General features: G+C 40.1%; 1 protein-coding gene across 1 annotated transcript; it reads right to left on the bottom strand.

Moving 5' to 3' along the window:
• Window positions 1–7: 7 nt before the first annotated feature.
• tdrd7b (tudor domain containing 7 b) lies at window positions 8–23,924 on the bottom strand. Its single transcript, XM_059355623.1, has 20 exons — window positions 23,766–23,924; window positions 21,702–21,908; window positions 21,339–21,483; window positions 17,143–17,356; window positions 13,728–13,810; window positions 11,838–12,046; window positions 10,183–10,548; window positions 9,772–10,079; window positions 9,126–9,318; window positions 8,852–8,963; window positions 8,534–8,736; window positions 8,315–8,449; window positions 5,868–5,951; window positions 5,585–5,719; window positions 5,347–5,457; window positions 4,131–4,279; window positions 3,789–4,021; window positions 3,519–3,702; window positions 3,250–3,410; window positions 8–1,747 (listed from the first exon to the last, which is right to left on the bottom strand). Exons 2-20 carry the CDS (start codon window positions 21,906–21,908, stop codon window positions 1,527–1,529), a joined length of 3,453 nt encoding a protein of 1,150 aa, XP_059211606.1. The 5' UTR covers window positions 23,766–23,924; the 3' UTR covers window positions 8–1,526.
• Between the last annotated feature and the right edge of the window lie 517 nt (window positions 23,925–24,441).

The following is a 24,441-nucleotide window of genomic DNA, read 5'->3' as shown; positions in this document are numbered from 1 at the left end:
GGTCACATTTAAACCTCTCAAACAGTCTTTATTCCAAAAACAAGTCTTTTATTTCCTCCAGGTCATTGTCAAACAACAAGATGGAAATGATAAAGTAAATATCATCTTCTAGAGAATATAAGTTAAATATAAATTAAATTCATGTCACTTGTTAACAACAATGCAGTTTTGAGCTTTGTCAGGTCTACTGTCTTCAGAGTTGGAGAAGCATCCAAAACCATGATGCAAAAAAAAAAAAAAGTCACATTTCAGAATAAAATCCCACATCAGGCCAACATTTGATGGTGGCACTGAAACCAATCATAACCAGAACTTATTTCCTATTTGAAAATCTAAAAGCTTAACACTACTGGTAACTTAATTGGTTGATTATTATAGCATCAAACTATATGTGCACAGTAAAGAAAGATCTGCAACATGCAGCACATGTGATCTGGTGAAATTAAAGTCTCGTCAGACAAGAAACAGAATAAAGGAGGAGAAGAAAGGGATGAGGCACTGCCAACACGGGAGCCAGAAACTGGGCTTTGAGTCAAAAGTCTGAGAAAGTGTTTGTTCAAAGGAAAATTTAAGGCAGAGGCTCTGCAATGCTGGGATATACCACCACTAAAAACAATGTCAGATGTTTCTGAGTCTTGATTGGTCAGAAAGACCTTAACTGCGTCATCATGTATATGCTTAAAAGTGACAACTGCAAAAACAAAAATGGTTTATTTAAGCATATACAGAAAGTGTTTTTTTCTTTTAACTTGACTATATAACATCTCTCTCCCAGAAATCACTGCCTCTGCCATTTCTTCTCCTCTTAGGGGAATGTTTGCTCTAACTTTTGGAAACTTTATGACAATCAGAAATACCATCCCAAAAGCAGATTTTGTAAACAAATGCAAATATGTATTCCTAGCATGTGAGAAGAGTTAATTTGAACATTTTATGCACTTTACATGGTGCTCACATTGGCAGGGTTGAGGGTATTCAGGCCTCTCCAGGATGACACACATTAAAACTGGAAGCTGTAGTGTAACATGCTGCTTTGGATTAAAGAGCCCGTACCCAATGGTATAAGAATGCACGTTGTTATCACTTCCACAGCTTTGCGAGGATAATATGGATATATTCAGAAGTTTGTTATCTCTATGCTGAAAGTGTGTTTTCAGTATTTGTTTGAACCAACATCATGCATGGGTGTATTGTCCAATAGTCGCACTGCAGTCACTCAAAATCACATCACAACATCCTTCGATGTACAGCCCAAAACACAAGCAAGTGGCTACAACACCTCTTGTCTTCCTCTTAATACCAGTCTCTCTCTACATGCTATCAAACCTCTCAGTTTCCCTTCTTCTTCTTGTAACTTCTCCTTCATCTTTAATTCCTTTCTTCTTCCTGCTCCCCCTACATGGTAGATAGATAAAGATAAAGATGGATAAGCTTCTTCTATTTTGTCTATCCACAACTCACAGTGTCTTCATAGAGCAACAGGACAACTGCTATGCTAGTAAGACTTGTCGACAATCTTCGGTTGTCTACAGCTCGTTGGTCAGCTCCTCGGCAAATTCAGCCATGATGTCATGCACCCAGATGTCCCTTTCTTCCTGTGAAGTGTCAACTAGAAAGACAGTTAACTTCCTGTCCCACGGGTTAGTGGCTTCCTGTACGGCCTCCAGCTGGGCCACGAGCGGTTTCTTCTCCACGTGGTTCCTGAAAACGATGGAAGCTTCCTCCGACCACTGCCTCGGCTTCAATCCTGCCAGGGAGACAAGTATGGAGGATAAGCTCACTTTAACAACACAATGTTAATATAAATGCTACACAGAGAAACTCCAGGTAGGCACTTTGTTTGCTCCGGTCATAACTGACTTTACATTGTGTTTCACTGAGGTACTTTAATAACAGTTAAATTAAATTGTTGAAGCACATGTGGGATCCACATTGATCAAAAATGTTTTATGTTTAGTGAGAATTTATTGCCTGAGTTTTAGCGAAAACAAGGAAGGCAGTAATTGATTATTATCCCTTATTGGTGCCAAAGGTTTGTTTGGCAGTGTGGCAGAATTACTCATATCCTTAAATATAGGAATATCCTAATGTAAAATGCAACATTACCAGAAAAAGTCCTGCATTCAAAAATCTTACTTAAAGTGCAGAACTTTACTCAAAAAAATCTACCTAAATACAAAAAGTAAATGTACAAATTATGCAGAAAAACAGTTGAATATTACATTTCATACTCATTACTGCATCATAGGTTGAGGTCAAGCAAACCCTAAATATTCTAAAAAGTAGTGAGACCTAGTAGTATAAAGTAGTTAGAGTTTAAAGCTGTCTTAAATACAAAGTGAACACTGGTACCCTCACACGTTGATTTAGTCCTGTCCCAAATTACAAAAGTACTGGGAAAGCATCCTGTATGAAATGCAGAATATTTGTGTACACATTACTAATGTACATAATAGAAAACTGTTTAAGATTTAGACATTTTGTGCAAAGAAAAATATAATACTTCAACAGTGTTCCTGTAAGGCTCCAACGATCTCTGATTGGTAGAGAACAATAAGACCTCCTGACTTGTTTAACGCACTTCAACAGCTAACTTTAGCAAAATGTGGAAACTATTTCTCGATTATGTAAATATAAATGTATCTGCCAGAGCCTTTATATAATGTATTTGAGGGGCTAGGGCCGAACTATGATAACTGATTCTGTGATGGTGTGATTAATTGCAAAGTGAGCGGTGCCTGACGGAATTATAATTCTTATTTGACTTTTATTGTATTTATTTATTCTTTTTTGTCTGTGCTGAGCTTTGTTTGAGGTGTTGTTGCCCTTTTGTGTTGCATTTTTGTTAATGAAAAATGTAAAAATTAAAAAAGTAATACAAAGCAGGTCATTCCTATATTCCCCAGTTATACATATGAGCTCCCTGAAGGTTTTGTTTTTGTTAGCCTGGAAACAAGACAAATCATCTGGGCTCATTTGTATTTGCTCTGATGATAATGTGAATTAGTCCGGCGATGCCAGCGCTATATAGCAAATACTGGGAACCTGAAAGACATGTTTTGCAGTTCTGTATTTGCTTAAAATGACATGTAAACTCAAAGAGGTTTCCTGCTCCCAAGCACTGCCGTATGCCAATGAACTTATCAACTGCTTTCATTTGAGGAGTTTTTACAAATATACTACAATAAATTTGTTTTGGTTGGGGGGTGGGCCGTGCTACAATTCTGCATGAATCTCTTCTCTACTCACCAGCCAGCTGAGCAGTGATTCCCTGGAACGGCAGCTGTCTGAACTCTTTGATCAGAGGTCTGAGCTGTGTGCAGCTGACCAGCTCGTGTTTACCATAGTCCAACTCGTACACAGACACCAACCCATTGGTCAGAACTCCCTTCACTAACACACGGTGCCAGCTGAGAGAAGAGAAGGAGGGAGAGTGGACATAATAGCTGCTGTTATTGAATATCCACTGCAGACAGAAACAAGACAGAAGGCACCACAAATAATCCACAAACGATCACCTGTTCTCCACTTTAGCAGCGTAAATCTGATTCTTCTCTATGTTGAGTGCTTTCTCTTCAGTTTTATTGTAATAGAGAATCATCTCTCCCATTAACACCACTAGCTTGTACATGTCTCTCCAAGGCTGCAGCACAAAGTGGCCTGGATGGCACGCCACTGATACATAGACATCGATGTTGTTTCCTGAGAAGAATAAGGACTGAAATGAGTACAAAGGATTTTTCCAGGCTACCAAAAGGCAAGAAAAAGATTCCTACAATCCTTATTACCTGATGAGGGCAGCTCTAGTAATGGTGGCAGCTGGAGAGAGGATGAGGGGATTGATGGTGTCTCTGGCGAGCTGGTGGTAGTCGTGTTGCCTCCTCCACCTCCTCTGGGTCCTGTTAGAGCCCTCCTTAGATGAGGCTTTGCTGGGACAGAAGTAGACGCTGGACTGCCATTAGTGACGTCACTGGTGCTGGGAGTCTTCGTGGATAAAGTGGCTGTGGAGATCTTGGCAGGGCTGTGAAATTAAATTACACAAGAAACATAGTGTATAAGATAAGAATTTTAACTGAACATTAGTGAGATAGTGAAGGGATAATAAAAGTGAATACAAAGGCAGCAGAAACCTGTGGCTGGTCAGGAAAACATCTGGTTGCTGTTTGAACAGGTCAGACTGGGCCATCTGATGGTTGAGGCTGCGGGCCGGGTCGTGGAAGTTCTTGTCGGTGAAAAGGTGGACGTAGATGCAGCGCTTGGTTTCATCTACCTTTGCAACCTTGGGGGGAATATCAAGGTTAATGTGTAGGCACAAACAGGAACCCATCAGTGATCGGTCTGATGACAATTTCGTCTCTGTGGGCAATGTCCAATATTTAAAGGATTATGTGTATCACATGGGCTCCGGAGCCACATGTGACTCTTTAAACCATCTGCAGTGGCTCCCTGCGGCTGTGACAAAAAAATTATACGTAATACAACAGTTATTTCAATTTTAATTAATCACTGGTGTAGGCCGAAAGCAATTTGTTATTTTGTAAAATGTGTAGCTTATATATGGCATTAAAAAAAGTTTTTAACATTTTAGTCAACTAAAATCTGCATCATACTGTAAGAATGTCTCCTGCCCGGCGCCTTAACCTCTAAATCTTCAAATATGGTTTTGAGTTTCCCTAGCTATTTCTTTGGTGTCCAGCCTCTCATTTGCACTTGGGTCCTTGCAGCATTCTGACAAAATCATATTATAAATGTTCATTATGACCTGTTAGTAATGTTGGTAGGCTAATTTAGACTCAGTGGGCTGATTTATATTTATTGTAAGGCTCAAAATTAGGTTAGGTTTTTTTGGCAAGCAATGGCTCCTTTGTTAGTAAATGTTGCCGACCCCTGGTATAACAGATAGAAGAGGAAGGGTTGGCCCAGATATCTGCTGTGTGCCGGTCATTGTTTACAGACCAATTAGTAACTTGAGGCACAGGAATGGAGCTTAGAGCGACTAATCTCTATAAACTAACGTCTGCACGTGAATGCAGGCACATACTGTATTCTAAAAAAGCTAATCGTCATCAGATGATGAGCCAATGGGAGACTGCATTTTGACCAATATGTTCTGCCTTTTTGCTCTCCGACCCAGGTGTTAACCTGCATGCAACCAAAGCGCCCTCAAACATGATTCATATGCAGATGTCTTAATATAGAGGTTATTATTCATTTTAATGATTTCTATAACAAATCATTGCTATCTCATCTCCATTTCATCGCCATCTCATCTCCATCTCTATCTCATGGCAACTAGGTAAAAAAATTAAGATGTTTAGATGTTAAGAAGGACAAGCATCAATTTACCTTCATGCTACAGTCTGTGGTGTTGAGCACTTTCTCTCGAAGCCACTGGACAGCATCTGGAGTCCAGGATCCAACACTGACAGCCAGGTCTGCTAGACAGCACTTCACAGCCTAAACACAGGTTTGTTGACACAGAATGTCATTTTCTCAGATAATCTGTGTAGCTCTATGAGGATGCTGCCCTAACTAGTGCATTACATTAAAAAAAATATCCTTTCAGCATATCATTGGTGCTGACCTGTGGCGGGATGGCCATGAGGTCACTGAGGAACGGCGGTGGGATCTCTCTTAGCTCAAACACCTCTACAGAAGCCTGGACGCCCACATCAATGAACAGGATGTCCAGCACTCTGCTGCCGTGCAGGTTGGTGATCTAAAGACAAAAAATAGACAGGTAAAATGTTTTACTGTTACAAAAAAACACAGTGTTTTTGGATGGTGTTCCTTTTCAAACACTTTCGTCAGACCAACATAAATCATTTTCATCTACAGTCTGTGCTGCAGGGTTTGCACCATCTTACCTCCACACGGGACCATTTTCCTTTGTAGCGAGCCAGACATCCTTTCCCACAGAAGGGTCTGGATACCAGGAACTCTGATGTGACCTGGAACAGAAATATGTTTAATCAAGAATCCATTAACATCACAGTATTGTTAAATCTGACTGTGCTTCCTCTGCATTGGTGAGTATGTGTAACTGCTGCTTTATGACTGCTATTAAATGATACTGTAAAAGCTCACACAAACATTTCACAGGTCCACCCAGTCTGCTGCAGGTGTACACTGCAATGACATCAGATTGGGACTTTAGATCTGTGGTTACTTAAAATGGAAAGGTGTTGCTCATGTTTAAGGAAATTAGGATATCATAAATTACAATTATGAAGGGTAAGTGAATAGAGGAGTTATGTTACCACCTTACTTGTTTCAAACACTAGCAGAGGGAGTTACCCTAACAGAGGAACAATGAAGACATTGCTGGGCTCAACAATGTAATACCAAACTGGATATTGAATTGTGAAAGTTATTCTCTGAACTTCCTTCTGACTAGTAAAACGAAACCAGACCATCCAGTTTGTTGCAGGATGTTGAAATCCTTTGTATGAGTAATGAAAATCACGTGTAAAGATCTTATTACTACACAAGATCAGGCGGAAATACAACACCAGCCTCCACATTGTACCTAAACACTGACAGCTGCAATTACGAGCTTTAAAGGACAGCAGTGGCCCACATAGAAAAAGCATCAGCTCCACTCTGCTGCTAACAGATTAAGTGGCTTGGCAAGATTATCAGACTAATCTCAATCTGGTCACAACTCAGGCTGAAAGAAGTAACACAGCACAGATACATTAACAAAAGGATGACAGTGTAAGACCTAGTCCACTCTGTTTACACTCTGTGAAGTTAACGTGCTGGAACATATGCTGGACACATTAGCACGCAAGGAAGTATGCAACACATCTGTGTGCAACCCGTGTATTCTCCATTTACAAATAGTAATTCTATATTGTTTAATAAATACATATAAAGGCAGGTGCTAATGCAATTGCTGCACCTACTAAAGTTTTTTTTTTAAGGGTAACATGTAGAGCTTGACAAAGAAAAGGCTGACTAGCAAGAAAATCCTAAGATTAACAGAAGAAAGAAAACCAAATTAAATGGGCTGTCAAATGATTTGAAGACTGAAATAAGTATAGAGGTGTAGATCCAGAACAAGAATGGTGCTATATACATCTATGAGGAAACCAACAATAAAATTAAAATGTTTACTACTTATACATTTTGTTGTGGAGGTGTCACCCTTCACAACCCTCCTCCTAGAAGAGCAATGAGTCTTTAAATAGATGGCATAATTAAATCACAGTAATTACAGGCAAGTTGTAATTCTTCAGCCTGTTTATCTCAACTGAGGTTTCATAGGTAGAGTTTTTGCACCATAATGGATATAATGATTATTACCAGTTAACCCCTTTAAAAAAGCAGAATATTGCATTATTTAATCTGTTAATGCTTTGAAAGCAGCCCAGCCCACTGAATTAGTTCTGAATTCTACAGGCAACTGTAGCGGGTCACCAATATATAGTTAAATAGTTAAAAAGGTAGCTGTGTACTGTTGTTTTGAGAAAACATTATTTAAACAGGAGTAACTAGTGCTTTTGTCTGGGACTATTTTCTGTCGTGGAATACCACGTGAACGGTGTTCAAATGAATATTGACATTCAGTCAAAATAAACAAACCTGCCTATGTTCATTTGAATGAAAGATCATGTAAACCAGTGGAAAAATGACTCTGGTTACATGCACAGATATTCTGGTTTTTGCCCTTATTCCATGAAAAACAATACTTAATTCCTACTAAGCTGTTTACATTGTTATAGTCCTGTTTACATGCAGCCATGCATACTCTGATTAATGTAGGATGTTATTCATCTCATTAGTTGGAGCTGATTGTACCATTTTGTTTCTTTGCATTGAAACACCATTCTTTTAAAGTTTTCCACCCGAGGCAGACTTGTTCAACAATATGAACACAGCCTCCCTCTTTCTTTACTTCAACCACCTTTTTGAAGAGGTCGGCGTAACTTTCCCCTTCCCACCAGAAATATGTGCTTTTGTTTTGGGCATGCATAGCCTTATAAATTGTTAGCTACGTGGTTTGTGTACAACGCACAGAGTGCGCAAGGTGCTGTAAACTGCTGTAAAAACACCAATCAAGATGCATATTCTGAATGCGTTAAAATTGGCACATTCCACGTCTTAATCAGAAAATGCAACATTCATAATAAAGCCTAATTCGGACTCTCCAAAACCTGCTTATGTGACCCATATCAAATCTGGAATAAAAGTCAGTGTAGCTCACTGATGTGTTTTTGGTCAATAAAAGAACTCTATGGCAAGTTTATATCACAAACATTTTTACAATTTCAAAGGTCACCGGCAAAAGAAATGTAGCATCAGTGTTAACCTGTGAGTGGAAGTATGTCTCTATATTCTCCAGTATCTCATTCAGCTTGGCGAGGCCTCTGGAGGGCAGCTGACAGTAGATGGTCCCGTCTGAGCAGACGCTTCTGACTGTCACGTTCATATAAGCGCTGTTCACCTGAGGAGAGCCAGTGATGAGAGTTTAATGTGCTGAACACACATGCTAACCCAACCATGCAATCACATACAAACTCCCCTGTACCTGTAACGGGCTGGCTAGTGTCTTGTCTTGCAGGGCTTTCATGCAGGCGGCATTGATGTTGACATCATCATCCTGCGATGTGTCATACAAGACGACAAGAGGGGTCTGCCCTCTCTCTAGGATCTCAGCCAAAAGGATCTTTCCACTTGCCATTGTCTCAAACTTCTTCAGCACGGCAGGCTCCTGACAGAATGGCTCCAGGCCTAGACACACACATCCATTTAAATAAAGGCCAATAAGTGATAGAGTTGGGGAAAATAGAAAGAATAAACAACAAGGATAAAGCAAGAACGTGTTAATTTCCCAGTTCAGACTAACCTGCTAGTTTACACTTGGTGGCCTGGAAAGGCAGTTGGAAAAACTTCTCGTTCAGCTCAAACACTTTGGTTTTGCCGATCACCTCTGAGAAGCCATGATCCACATAGTTCACCTACAGATCCAAAGACAAAGACCACAGAGATAACTGATATATCTTCACATCTAAAGAATGCTAAAGAAGCTAACCTTTCCTATATCTTAAGTAAATCATACATAATTGGATCCATCGCGTGGCCTTTAATTAGTGCCCTTAATTTGTTTCTTGTCTTCTCACCTTGACCTTGTCAGCCATGACCTCGCAGACTTGTGCCCTCAGAATCTCCTCCTCCTCCTCGGCCCTGACAGCAACAAGTTGGCCAGAGGATGGAGATGACAAAGGAGTTGGACTGCTTTGGTTCAGGCCGTAAAACTCCCTCATTTCGTCCTCCATGGACTCCTGGGCCTGGGAGTAACCCTCACCAATGTACCTGAGAGAGGAGGAGAGACAGGTAGTAGCTGTATTTCCACTCCAATTTTGAATGTCACAAAAAATGCAAATTAACATGTGTTGGCCTCAAGCGTTTTGGAGCGACCGGAAACAAAATGTCAGCCATGTCCAATAAAAAAGGACAGAGGTCTTCAAGAATTTGGTTAAATTGGGTTTTGATTTGTATTGGGTAAGTTTCATGTTGTCTGGAGACCAAGACAAATGGATAGATAGATAGATAGATAGATAGATAGATAGATAGATAGATAGATAGATAGATAGATAGATAGATAGATAGATAGATAGATAGATAGATAGATAGATAGATAGATAGATAGATAGATAGATAGATAGATAGACTGCCATTTTCATTCAGCTCTTCTAGTGTGATAACTTTAATGCCCATAAAATATCTTTGTGGAAATATGGCTGGTTACATACAGTTCTGTCCTACCTCAGTATAACTCCATTGGTGTTGGTGGCCTCCACCACCAGCACAGAGGGGTACTCCTCTTTGGGGATCTGCAGAGAAGGCACGGCGTGGTTGCTGAGCCTCCTCCCCAGCTCCTGCCTCAGCCTCAGCTCCTCCTCACTGGCCGACGAGTTCCTCCTATTACAGTTCTCATCCTCTCCTCCTCCATCTCCACTGCTGCTCCTCCTGTACAAGATGGCCCTCTTTGGGTTGTCAGGCATCGGGTAGTCGATGGTGCAGATGTCGGAGAGGAGATGAAGGTTCTCCAGGACATGTCCGGGCAGTTTACACTTTAATAAAATTAAATATATATATATTTATTTTTAAAAAGTGCACCGAGCTCCTGAATTTGGTAATTATGTTTATATGACAGTGTTTCACAATGTTACTGACTTTATAGGTGTCCTGGAAGAGCTTAGGCAGCGCGTGGGCCCACAGGCCGTTGGAATACTTCACCAGAAGCTCCTCCAGTTTCAGCTTCAGGTCGGGGCTGAGGGTGGCAGGGGAGGAGGGAGGACTGGGGGACGAGGAGGATGATGGCGTAGTCTGAGGAGAGCGAGAACCAGAGCGAGTCAGGTGGGTGCTGGGAGGTCTCTGCTGGGCGGGGGACTGCACAGGTTTGTTGGGGGTGTTTGAAACTGGGACAGGAGAAGGGGTGGAGTTTGGGTTCAAGATGGATGGAGGGGAGGATGCGGTGGTCCGTTCCTTGGCAGGGTAGAGTAGCAGCTCTGATGGGTTACTGCTGCAGGTTTTCTCTACCTAGGAGAAAGGAAAGGACTTTTTATAAAACCATTTTGTTGGCAAAATGGCACACTGAACATGACTAAAAATGTGTGAACTAAGCATCGTTGTTTACAATCCTTTTTTAATTGGTAATAATTTGTTGTTTACTACACTGAGCTCTTTAAATTTACCTCTGCCAAGAACCTACTGTAATGTAATAAAACCCATTAAAACCAGACATTTTTTAAATAATTTTTTTTAAATAATGCATTATTACAAAGTATGCCAGGCTCCAATCTAGAGTCCTGCCTTCGAAATTGTAGTTTTTATTATTTTACACCAGACTCAGCAACTTTCTCATGTTTGTCCTATGCGGCAAATTCATGCTATTTTCCTGGTTTTCGCTATTGTTAATGATACAATTCATCAAAATAAAAAAGTAAAAAATTCCCTGAGCATTTAGTTTACAGAATATAACTAAATTTTCTGTGTTTAAAAAAACAACAACAATTAAGTTCATTCAACAAACTTAATATTAATATATAGTGTTTTTATAGCAGGTTTGGTAAAGGACATTTTTGTCCTCCAAGGTAACAAGTTGGATTTTTTTTTTTTTTTCACTCCACAACAACAAAAGAGTATTCTAAATGAACCCAACACCTTTATGGACCAAAAAAGCAGCAGTGGACGGCTCCTCTCTCCCCGTTGCAAGATGGAGAGATTCAAAAGATCCTTCGCTCCTACAGCCATCAGGCTGTCTAATTCTAACAGAGCTAACAGACTAACTGAATTATCCCTCGGGGATAAATAAGGTCAAAATCCACTTAGCATTTAGTATGCAAAAAATATTTAACATGATTTGATTACATTTTTTTTCCAGTGGCATGATGTCGACAAACTCACATTTAAAGCAATCAATCAATCAATCAATCAAAATCAAATCAAAATTACTTTATTTAAAATAAAAAATAATTTTGATCAGTTTGGTTGGTTGGTATGTTTCAGTGGCAGTTTTAGGACGTATACGTTTTTTTTCACAGGACATTGGAGCAACTTTTTAAAAATAAGGTACAACAGTTAATGTATTGATCGGTACTCTAGTACTATGACATGAACTGATATAATCTATGCATAGTAAATGTTACAGGACAAAAAAACTATAATAATTCTATATAAATAATTCTATACATTGACAGAAATAAAGTGTGCACATAGATGCTCATTTTCATGAGCACCACTGTTTGATCTAAATTATGTATTAGTGATAAACAGAAATGCCTCTTATAATAGCAAAACAGAACTAGAGTAACATAAAGAGTACTTACAGTGCATATGTGTGTCCAGGTCTCCAGGTCTTTGATGGCCTCAGTGGGTATGTCCTGTTTATACAGCTCTCTGTAGATCTGAGGCAGCTTCGACACCCAGAACCCGTTACTGTACTTCCCCAGGATCTCCCTGATGCGACCCTGGACCTGCTGAGGGTTATAGGGCCTTCCTTTCCCCGAGCCAAGGCTCTCATTCAGATTCAAGGGTGCTGGAAAGTTGGAGAAAAAACACAGAGGAAAAGAGAGATCATACATACACATGCAAGCAATTACTGCTTTGATCTGCTTGCCCCTGTGGATTGCATGGCATGCTTTTCCCCCAAACAAAGGCACTTGAGTTTTGAAAGAAATGGATGATTTGAATTAAGAAAAAGAATAATAACAAGGCACCTTCACACCCTAAGCCATGGCCCCTGGGTTAGTCTTTTGACTTCTTGTTCTTTTTTGTTATGAACTAGAACTTGTCTTTAGGTTTAAATGAACTAGATGAAGCTGGGCTAAGCTGAAACAAGCCAACCCATTAACCTGTAGGCTTTAACGACAATAGTGGTGAATAAAACATATTCAGAATTCATCCAATATGGATATTATTAAAAACAGCGTCACTATTAGTGTGACTCCCTAAAATAACTATTTTCAAAACTGATCCTTGTTATACCTGGACTGTGAGGCATAGGTTTTTCATATTTTCTAAACAGGAGTCTCACATGAATATGATTTCCTCCTCACTCCAGGATGGCTCTCTACATCGAGGAAGCACAGGCTCTTAAAACAGTCAGTATCATACTTTAAAAGCCTCTTCTGACTGTAGGGGCCTGAAATAAACATCTAAAATGGCTGGAACTTGGAAAACATGTGCCTCAAAGCTATGTCGTTTATTACATTCCATTGCATTCCCCCAGGCTGTACAGAGCCTTCTTCAAAGCCCTTTTTCAAACAGGCAACATGGTAGAAAACACATTCTTAGTTAAAGTTAAGGAGGCAAAGAGTGCACTGCAAAAAAGGGGTGTCTAAAAACAAGATAAAAACACTAAATCTGAGGGAAATTATCTTGCTGCATGGACAGATAATTTCACTTAAATTAATATTGTTTAATCTAGAAATAAACATGTTGAGCGCTTAAAATAAGAAATTAACTCTTATAATAAAATAAAATAAAAATAAATAAATTGTTAGTGTTAGATAAAAAATAAATTATCTAACACTTCTAAATCAAATACTTTTTTTTTATCTTGGTAAGAAAAAAATAATTTGCAGTGCACTCTGCTCGGGCCAGTTCATCGCTGCTTGCAGCTTTAATTTATCTTGTTTTAAGAGTTAATTTCTTATTTTAAGCGTGCAACATATTTGTAGATTTAGTGTCTGGTAGTATCTGTATCTGAGGAGATCCTGCCCTCCACCTGTGCTTTCTCTTTTCATTTTGCTGTGTTTGGGAAGTTTCTAAGAATCAGCCTTTGGACATGAAGCTACAAAAATAGCTTACACAGCACCAAAAATACGAAGGAAGAGGGTCCAACTTTGAATCATGTGTTTATATATATTTATATATTATGTGTAACAGTAAAGGACAATTCCTGCAATTCCTTCAAATGTCCTCTGGTGATGCTCAGAGAAGTGGGCAATGTTTACTAACTACAAGGAACTTTTTGCTGGTAATAATACCACTCCATTTAATATTGATGCCTCTATATGAGCTACAAAACCATATGAGAGACCAGAAGAACCAGAACCACAACTGAGTGGAGCGGACTGTCAGACCATGCTGCAGCTTGTAGCTGCTTTAAATTATCCAAAGTTATACAGGTCTGTGCAGCATTTCTGTTCCTTTAGAGGACAAAAAGCTACAGAAATGTATTTTTAGTGTTATGAAAAGCAGCCTGTCCTACTTACGACCGGTCTGTTGGGAGTTTCTGGAAAGGTGAGCGTGCACCTCCTTCTGAAACCTTGAAGGGAGGGTCATCCTCTTGTCTGACCTGGACACAAAAGAACAGAACAAGGAGAATTGTTACTTTGGACTCTGGGGGAGAAGTAAACTGTGCAGGAGACACACACTATTATTTCTGTATTTGAGAAAAAACCCTGAAAAAAAAAAACATTTTTCATGCATCATCTTTATGCATAGTTCAAAAAAATCCCTTCTGACTTCAGGTTTAAGGCTTGGCTAGGCCTGGCTCTGTGCTGCATGTCTGATCCTTTATCTCTTATTGTACAAGGCACACTGAGAACTTCAAAAAGGACTCTGGTAACATCTCAAAGGCCAACTAGATAACCTGCTCAAATTCAGTGCAAAAAAATTGGCTTATTTTGGGGTTGTCCTCAGTAACACCAGCCATTAATCAAACTGTCAACACTCCCCATTGGTCTAGAACAATGGGTCGTGAGGTAGAGAACAATGGATACTGCATTGCTCTGTAAAAGCTCCGACCTACTCAGCGACAAACTGAGAATGTATAGAATGATTTTTACATTTTAAGAGCCATCTCTTGTTGTATACAAAACTGACTGATTTTAATTTCTAGTATTTTTTACCTTCCCTTCTTCTTCACATTTCCATATCATCTTCTTCCTATCCTCATCATGCCTTCTGTACAGTAACTGCTTTGTTCAAAAGTTATTATTTTATTGTCTCTCTTATCTCATAAAACCAGACTCACCCATGTACATAATAAAAGCAAGCAATCAATAAACAAAGCATAAAGGCTGTTGTGACTTTACTACCCGTATATAGTTTACAGACTATCACCACAGCAAACTGTGCACTCCACTGACCTACATTTAATTTTTTTGAGACAGCGGTCCACCACCACTGACGATTCTCTGGACTCAACACAAACTGCTGCTATAAGGAACAAATTATACAGCTACTAACTGCACCTTGAGGTGACATTGTTTCTAATCTAAGGTCAAGATTTAGGTTGACCTGTTTTCTGGGACCTGTTAGACTAAAATCTGCACTTACATTTGAATTTTGCTTCCATTACGGTAACTTGAGTGTCTACAAATTTGTTTGAGTATGGTTATAAGTTACCCAGGAGTAGGGCTGGGTATCATTTTAAAAACTACGATACTAGTACTCTTAAAGTTACAGTGATATTTCTCCTACCCTCCACAACCATAACACCACCAAAACTCCTCCCCATCCAAATTATTTTTATATACATTGAACTGTCTGAACTGACTAACATTAGCGAGCAATCGCTAGAGAGCTAACATTAGCGGGCGATCACTAACTTAACTTACAACAAAGCCCAACATTAACTTTTTATGTTCAGTGATCAAGATGAGCAGCACTGATGTGTTGTAGAGACGTGTAGTCTGCCATTGTTATTATACTTGCAGAGAGGGCGGAGACAGATACAGACGTAAACACTAATGACGTGGCTCAAGAGCCTGTGGAAAACAAACAAGATTCAAGGCTGGTTCGCAAGTTGCACCAACTGCGAACCAGGACTAGAACCGGCTCCAAACGGCCTTGAAATTGCTTTGGTCAAAAAAGGGGTAATACAGGGATTTTGGCAGTGACTAGCTGCGAGCAAACCATATTAAAAAAGTTTTTTTTCTTGATCTAGGTACAAAAAGGATGAAATGCAGGTATTTGTTTGACTGGAGAAGTTTCAAAACTTTGTTTCGTTTTGATGGATACCTAAAAAATATAGAGTTCTGATACCCAGCTACACCAGAGTCACCCAGCATCTCGCCCTCATGGTTTCTCTGTCCAGGTGGAGACAGCATTTGCCTGAAAACATAAAACTCTCCCATCTCCTCTACTCCTTCGCTGTGATTTTGGTTTCCTAAAAATATATTTTAAATTAAAATTCAGTGTTGGCTCTTTCATTTTGATGCTGATTGCTGAATGTAGCACTTGTACTGCCATGCATCCCAGAATACACACACATAGACACACACATGATGATAACACTGGCCTGCCAGCATACTGTCCAATGGAAGATCTAGAGGGATACAGAGAGATGTGCTGATTCACTCTGTGTCGGTTTAGAAGCGTTAATCTACCAGAGAATAGAGCGGGGATTAGAAAGGGCTCATATCCCCCCTGCTCTGGGCTCGTGTCCCCTGCCAACACATCATGCTTCCCACCCTGCCGCCCCATTGTGCTGCCGAGGGACAGCGGCACACTGGACACCCATGGTGACACTGACAGAGGACTGATGTCAGTTGTTTTCACAGTGGACGGACGAACAGAGCTATGGATGGATGGAAGTGAGGGAGCCAGCCTATGAGCTGGATTAATCTTGATTCACTGTTTAAGCAATGCAGATAGATAATATCTCACAATGCTTCTAGATGGCTTCTCCGGTAACAATGAGTCAGGTTTTTAACTCCATTCAGGTCATGGTGACTGACAGTAGGACTCTGAGGCCAAAGTCTGTTGGAATAAGTGTAAATTTTAGAAAAACAAAAGCAAAATGAGCAATTAACAAATGCATCCATAGAGAGTGCAGGATAGAGAAGGAAGAATAATAAAATGAGCATAAAATAAAACAAATAGAGGGGAACAATGGACGTGCCAAACATGTAGATGAGGAGACAATGAGAAAAGAGGTAGAAAGAGGAGATGAGTGAGTGAAGGGAGAAGATGTAGACAGAAACAGGCAGAGCGAACCAGAATAATCTAGAGAGCACAGCATCAGCCCAGTGCTGAATAAGCAGCAGCAGGGAGGCTGTTTGTACTCAGAAACTATCCAGAGTTCAACCAGGCTCCCATTCACCAGTAGGCAGGCTATTCTGATTCAGCTCAGACCACACAGGTGAAAGAAAGAAAGAAAGAAAGAAAGAAAGAAAGAAAGAAAGAAAGAAAGAAAGGGAGACGTGTGATTTATTTCATTGACTTTTGTCTGCAGTTAGTAGAGAGTGACAAGAAACTATAAGTTAAAGATGTATAGTTGACCTGTAATAAGTGTTTGAATAACTCAAAAATATATTCTTTAACAGTCCTAGACATCTCAAATAACTCTGAAAGCATGTGGCCGTACAGATTGAATCTACAGGAGATGCTTTGGCATTAGATCTAATGGAACTTTTCAGAGCACTCTCTCCCTCTACTAAACCTGGTTGATGACTTCCACATATAATTGTGCTATAAAATCCAAGGAAAGGAGGTTTGTTCCAAGGAAAGGAACAAGCTTCAGCACAAATTAACGCACAATTTATGTTTTGTTGCAGATTCCTTAACTGCAAGCAATATTGTCTTTTCTCTCAAACACTTTAAAAAAATTGAAATTGAGATTCAAAACCACATTTTAAGTGAAGTAACAGTGGTGAGTTCCTGACGATTCCCTTCACTCACTTCTCTGCAGGTGGGTTCCCTTTCCTGCTGGGTGTGTTCTGATTGGACATCTTGTTCGGATGAGCCCCAGTCTTGCCCTCTGACTGGCCATCCCTCATGTCCCTCGCCTGTCTAAAGTCTCCATGTCCCGCCCCTCGGCCACCGCCTCCTCCTCCTCCTCTGCCCCCGCCTCGCCCGCGGTGGTTAGGCTGCCTCAGAGAGGTTTGAGGTTTGGCTGTGCAGAAAAAGAGAAAGCAAACAAGAGAAGTAAAACTATGGAGAGGAACCTGATGCTGAGACAGGACACAGTGTCTGTCTGGAGGGCACAGTGTCACAGATAGTTCGATATCACAGTAGCACAGCTCCCATCAATGAGCAGGCAAGCAGAAACACAATATCACTAATTAAAAGTTGAGAAAACTCTCCTGTACTCTTGGATGTGCCTGTTTAAATTCCCATTTGGATTGTGTAATAAATGGGTGAGGTAAGTAAGCCTATTTGGTTTGAGAGTTAGATGAGAAGATCAATACAACTCCCATATCACTGCATTAACTACCGAGCTACAGCAGGGAGTCAGATAGCTTTGCTTAGCTTAGCATAAAGACAGGAAGCAGGCAGGGAAAGGCTCAGTGATAAACTTACTGGGGAGGAGAGAGAAATCCAGCAGAAACAGAAGTTACTGCACTCAAAATGTATATAATAAACAAATAATAAGCTCTATACATACAACTCACTTTAAAACAACAACCTCTTTTTGTTTTTTTGCAATACTGGGGTTCATATTAAGCAAACAAAATTCTATTTTGTATTTTTAAATGTGTTTTACTACAAGAAACACCCCGTCAGATAACATCTAGTATAATCCAAACCACAATCTTTTATTAAACCATGTAGTTTTGGCACATAAACCTAAACAAACCCGTAACAGACTAGATTAGATAGAAAGTCTGAAAACAGAGCCAAGAGGAAGTGCAAAATTCTAGTTTTCTCTCAGGTCACGTGAGTTACAATATGCTAATAGGTATAATGGAATCTTTGCCAAGTGGCACATATAGGTATAATTTAGCATGCAATATACATGCTGTATATTTATACCCTGAATGTTGAACACTTTCAACCCAGTTTCTATGATTGATTTTTCTTTCAATAATTCCCCAGTTTAATGGTGGCATAATCACTACCAGCAGAAAAAAAGAACATGTAACACCAAGTAGCAGGAGTATTTCTACATGCTCACAAAACCCAGTAGCTGAAATGTGTGATGGTCACTGTATGGTCAGAAAAAGCCCAAAAGTCTCAATACAATGATCCTGACACACCACATACCAGTCTAACCCCTCACCACTTGGATGTTACATCATTCAAGCACATGACCAGCATGACATCACAATTCTGCTCAGTGACATCACCAGTATACCCTGTTGATACATAACATAACACTCAGTCATTCCCACTCCCACACTTCAGTTCTGCCTCCTACTGTCTCTTATTTTATCCTCACTTGTTTTTTCATCTCTCTTCTGCTCAGCAAAATCTGGAACTTTCTCCTGCTTTCTTACTGAATTTCATTCAGTCTCCCTAGTGAACAAAAAACCCCAAGCAGCTCAAAAGTCATGAATAGACTATTTGGATTTCTAAATCTTACTGTTTTCTCTCCAAGTAGTGCGCTACTTCCCTATCAGCTACTAACAGCTAATCAGTTAAGCAATAAGCCAATTAATGAATCAATAAAACTTCCGGACGCATACACGTTACAAAAACTGAGCTGTCACACACGTAGGCAAGAGAAAGCTTAAATCCACATGCAAATATATCAGCAAGGAGAAGCACACACACTGAGATCAGACACCGCGTCACCTCACCGGCATAGACACACAGTCCCCGGTCTGTCTCTGCCTGAATATCAATATCCTGGTGAGGTGGTGGAGGAGAGAAAGAGGGAGAGAGATGAGGAGCTTGATTTGTGACTCAGCTGGTCTTCGCTTGCAGCTGAGTCCCAGCCGTTGCATTAGCTTCAAGTCTCAACACCGCACCCCACTCTCTCTCTCTCTCTCTCTCTCTCTCTCTCTCTCTCGCTCTCTCTGACTCTCTCCTTCCCTGTCATCCGTCCACCCCCTCCCACCTTCCCATTTCACCATCCCTCTGCTTTTATTTTCCTCCGACACTCTCTCCGCCACTCCTCCTCTAGCCTATTCTCCCACTCCTGCACTCCCACCTCCCACTTCCTCCTCTGACTCTGACAGTATTCTGCAGCATCACAGCAAAGCAGAGGTGTACGCACTAAAAAGGAATTTCTTGGACATGTGCTGTATGTGTGTGTGAAGGGGTTTGCATGACTGTATGTTTGCATATGGGCAGGTGTGGTTTATGAATGTGTTAATAGCAAATAAAGTCATAGAAAGAAAAAACAGGTTCAGAATTGTGTTTGTATACAGTAATAATTCATGGGACATTCTTGCACACATATAAACCTGATACACCCGTGCAGCCCTGAACATTGTGAATCTGTCTTCTTATATTGAGTGGTACTACAGGTCTCGACAGAGCAACAGGTAAAACAGGCCAGTCGGTCATCCACAAACTGTCAGGCTGCACCACAGAAAGCATTTGCTTATGTTGCATTGTCACAGTACTGGTACAGGCACTGGACACTTTCTAGTTTTCTCATGCTGCAGCACTACCGCACCGTAGCACCAGCCCCAGTCTGGAGTCTGGAGTCTGTAAAAGGTTTAGCTTGAGAAAATGGATCGAAAAACTAAATATAAATTTCCGGATGACAGATACTGACTGAATAAGTCTGATCAGTGTCATATTTTGTTGTGTAAGCATGTAAGAGTATAAACTCAAATGCTTTGTCATCATCAATGTACAGACAGCAGTGGAGTTAAATAGCATCACTTTACTGTAATGTGGCATTTAAAAACCAGGAAAAGACGGACATTGTGCCATATTCAATATCCAAAATGTAATCTAATCTAGTCTTATAATACAATATCAATAGTACCATTAAATCCCTATGAAATCAGCAGCCAACGTGCCAAATCCAGGTCTCTATTAATTTCTAAACAGCCTTTTGGTTGATTCTGGGTAAATAAATAACAGAATACTTTTTTTTCTTCTTATAAAGTATATACCATATACGTTTATCATATTTAGTGATTTTATTCATATCAGTGTAGAAAAGGCTTTGTAACAGCATGTTGCTGGTTGGAAAATAATATATATCCCAAAATATTAACCTCATAATGTACTGTATATCATTACTGATATATAACAGGTTAATTTGAGATATTTTTTTCTATATTTGCAATTTTACAAGGACTTATAGGAAGTCATGAATGCATCTTGTGTCACAGCACATGTGCTGTTTATTAGAGTTGATATTTATCCTCTTTGCTATGTTGTCAAACATGTTTTAAATAATGCAGCCAAATAGTCATTCATTCAGGACTGAAAGACATTAAAGTCCTTTACAAGCATGTATTGTTCTTTTCCAGTGTTGGATAAACACCATGGTCCAACACACACAAGACACCCAACACCAGTCTTACAGTGCTAACCACTGAGCCACAAAGCTGCCAGACACTTCATGATTGTATCTTTTAATGTCCTTATTTATTTCTATGTGATCAATTATAAATACAGATTACTCATTGAGTCTGCCTCAAGTTGCTGTGGATATCTCAAAACCAAAAGTGCAACTACAAGCTCTCAAAGATTTGGCTTTTGTAATAATTTCATATTCACAGTAAGATGCCCACAATAAAGGAAATGTTTCATGTTTACTCCTAACGTTTCAGCAGTAAATTCAATGACATGTAATCCAACACAAACTGATTTAAAGCCACCTTGTGACTCAGTGAACTCCGTGTATTTGGATAGAGAAGAGGCTGATAAAATGGAAACCCTACCGTATAAGATTACAAGTGGTATGAGCATCTTGTGAAAACAGATTATAACATTTTTGCTTGCTGTCTCTCGCACAGAAACTGTGAAATACCACATTTATAAACTGTGTATTTTTCTAACCCTGCATAAACTGATTTAGCCGTTCAGCCTCCTTGAGACCAAACTAGTTGAGAGACTAGCCCTAAGCATTGCATGCTAAAGTAAAAAATGCTAAAATATGCATATAGAATTAATGATTTTTTAAAAGATCAGCTGTGTAAATGTGTTAATGCTTGCTAAGGCCCCAAAATGGTGGTCCAAAATCTTACCATTTAGGACAAGTGGGGCACACGGTTTAACCCTCATCTGGGTGTTGACCAGGTGGGGTCGGCCTGTTTTCTTGGAGCTGCGCTGACGGGCCATCACCTTGGCTACATGGGCCGTCTCACTGGCTCCAGAGGCAAAACACACGGTCTGCAGGAAAAGAAGAGCAGACAGACAGATATTAATAAGAGATTCCTCACAAAGTGGAGCAAGTTATAAGTTAAGTCCCAGGTGTGCATCTTTATTCAAATCATGCATACAGTACTTTGGATACAGTGTGGTAAAAAAAAACACATTGTTATGTGAAGTACAATCTTATTGAATTAAGGCTAAACCTCTACACACCTATCCTTCAAACAAACACACACCTCTCCGGAGCGGCTGCGCTCCGTGCGGACAACAGAGGGCATACTGGATAGCAGTGCATCCAGATGGTTGTGTCCCATCTGTTTGTGTGGTATCTGCTCCCCAGTCAGCTCTTTGTATTCTGACTGCAGACGGGACAGTGACACTCCGCCTTTGTTGGCCTGGAGGACGGCCCGCAGCATCTTCTTCACCAGCTCCACGTCAGCCATCTGAACAATAAGCAATAACAATAACAATATTTTTTTTAAAAATCAGTAAGCAACTAAATCGATGAAGACATAGTTGAAGGGTGGAAATGTTAACAGCTCCACATCTGCCAAGCAAAAGGTATACAGTAGGACCAATACACTGCACTTTATGATAAACGAGTTTTAATGACTGCTACTGCAACCCCATTTAAAATTGCAATAGTCTGCACATAGATTAAGTTCATCCCATGGGCCAATGGCTGACTGGTTAGGCAAGTTTTTATTAACTGTTAGTCAGATTTCCAAAGTAAACAACGCTGTTTAACCAGTCTAAAACCCTGTTACAAACTGAATGGATGGGCTATAAATGCTGGTTCAGAATTTTTTCATGGAGATAGTTTGTTTTTTATGTACAGTCACAGCGGTATTTGTTTTTCAATAGTATATGACCAAGACAAGCACATTTCAACTATTCCACTGATTTAATAATGAGGCATTTATGAGAGATTTAACTCACTTTGACATTAACTTTTGCACTTTAAAGCCACAAACTACAACTGTAAATCCCTGTAGAGCCATTTTGGTGAAGGGCTTCAGGTTCAAGAGATACCAATTCCCCCCTGGTGTCCAGCCTGTTACATTCCATCTCTCTGCAGAAAAACACGGTCCGTTTTCGGTTTATCTGCAGCCAAACCAAACCACCCTAAAGAGGAATTTAGAAAACTCCGCAAAGTACAAACCTGAGCCACTGTGATCTTCGACTACATCACAATATGTCAAAAAAATACTCGGTATGGTAGAAAAATCTGCCGGCTTGCGGACGTGGAGACACACCCTCAACAACCAGCCTCAACTTTACGCAAAGAGGTCTGTGCAGTGCAACACTGTAGTTTTTAATTACAAGGGGGGCAACCTATACTCGTTCTTTAAAATGTTTACATTGTTGTCATTTCCGACATAGTTTTCGTCATTTCTGATATGCTCAGTGTACACGCAGGAATGCACGGACCGCAAGGAGAGACAACTTTGCATGTCGTAAAAATATAATTAAAATATATTTGCAAAGACGCTCTAGTCTTGTATGTAGTATAAGTGTATCTTCTTGTTGAGCTTTTTGCAATAAAGTGCAGGCTATGCTTTTAATTAAAGAGTTTAGAAATATACGGTATAGGCTATTAGGCACCGGGCCTGCCTGGCTGATGTCTATGATAAACAGGGTGAGAGAGGAAAAAAAGGTTGGACTGGAAACAAGTGAAATGAAACTGTCATGTTTACTTAACTAATAACCAGGAAAATAGTTCAGCATAGGATGAGCTGCGGCCACTTGTTGATGGCCACTTTTTTTGCAGCGCAGGCAGCAGACGGGACAGGGAAACTATGAATGACGTAACTCGTCACACTTCGACTCCACACCCTCCATCGGGACAAAACTATTTGGATGAAGTTGCTCTGTCTTTTTTCGTGTTCCGTATAAAACTGTACTTAAATGCTCCTGGTAGAATTATCAAATGCACCAACACCAGTGTAAAGTCAGCTTAGGCAACAATACTGCGCTTATCATCGACTTAAATCCTCCTGCCACCTCCGAGACAGCGGCTCGTCAAGTTAGCAAGGGAACGCAATCAAAATAACGGAACACGTCATGTTGCCTTCAAAATAAAACGACACACTCGCAGATTTTTATTTATTCTAACCGTACACAGCTTTTCATTTTGAAAGGCATAACCGGACGTACATTTTTGTGTCCTAGCCAGCTTGAAAGCTATCGAGCCATCCCAGCCGGCAGAATCGAAAGAGGCAAAACAAACACCCGACAACAAGTTTGCCTGGGACCGAGTGTAATAAAAGTGAGAATTAAAGCTATAAAAATCATTCTACCTTGTTCTAAAGAGACGGGATGGTGAAGTCAGGACTTGGTCCAGTCGCTGTCAGTGCTGTCACCACCACAGGGCTGAGCTGCGGCCGAAGCACTGTCCCCGGGGTGTCTGCCAGCCGGTCCAGGCACGGCCTCTCCTCCGCCACCTGATTGGTTGGCTATGCACGGGCTTCTGGCTAATTAGACGTCAATATATTCAACCAACAAGACAGAGGACACATCTCCTGTCCAACCCTAACCACCAGCAGCATGAAGCAAATATTCACAGTTCAGAAGCTAGAGGGACTGGAGAACGTACTAACTATTTGCTGCATTTATAATACATTACAATTACCCTGTTAAAATAATCGCCTAACTGACCAAAAGTGTTACATATGACATTTATTGATAATTTCAACCAAAAAGGATGTAACAAAGGATGGCTATTGGCATAGTTATAACACTGTGTGTAAATTATGTAACTTAAGAGAAATAAATTACTTATATGGTAATGGTAACACTTTATTTTGAAGGTGTCTACATAAGAGTCACACAAGCCTGTCAGAAACATGACATGACAATTAACATGACCATTAATGTTACTTCAAAGTGTCATTAATGTTCATGACACATCCCCCGTCATGTTTATGACACGCTCTTGTCACTCTTATGTAGACACCTTAAAAATAAGGTGTTGCC

This window comes from Centropristis striata, chromosome 17 (genome assembly GCF_030273125.1).
Source record: "Centropristis striata isolate RG_2023a ecotype Rhode Island chromosome 17, C.striata_1.0, whole genome shotgun sequence".
In the NCBI taxonomy this organism is placed as follows: domain Eukaryota; kingdom Metazoa; phylum Chordata; class Actinopteri; order Perciformes; family Serranidae; genus Centropristis; species Centropristis striata.
Note: the sequence above shows the minus strand (reverse complement) of the source record. Positions and strands in the feature narration are given on the sequence as shown.

What these genes read in the sequence shown, in the direction of transcription:
- tdrd7b (XM_059355623.1), bottom strand. Translation starts at nt 21,908, where the DNA reads ATGGCTGACGTGGAGCTGGTGAAGAAGATGCTGCGGGCCGTCCTCCAG. An exon ending in AGCGCAGCCGCTCCGGAGAG is followed by an intron (nt 21,484 to 21,701) that starts GTGTGTGTTTGT and finishes CTTTTCCTGCAG; the next exon opens with ACCGTGTGTTTTGCCTCTGG. An exon ending in CACCAAGTGTAAACTAGCAG is followed by an intron (nt 8,737 to 8,851) that starts GTTAGTCTGAAC and finishes GTGTGTGTCTAG; the next exon opens with GCCTGGAGCCATTCTGTCAG.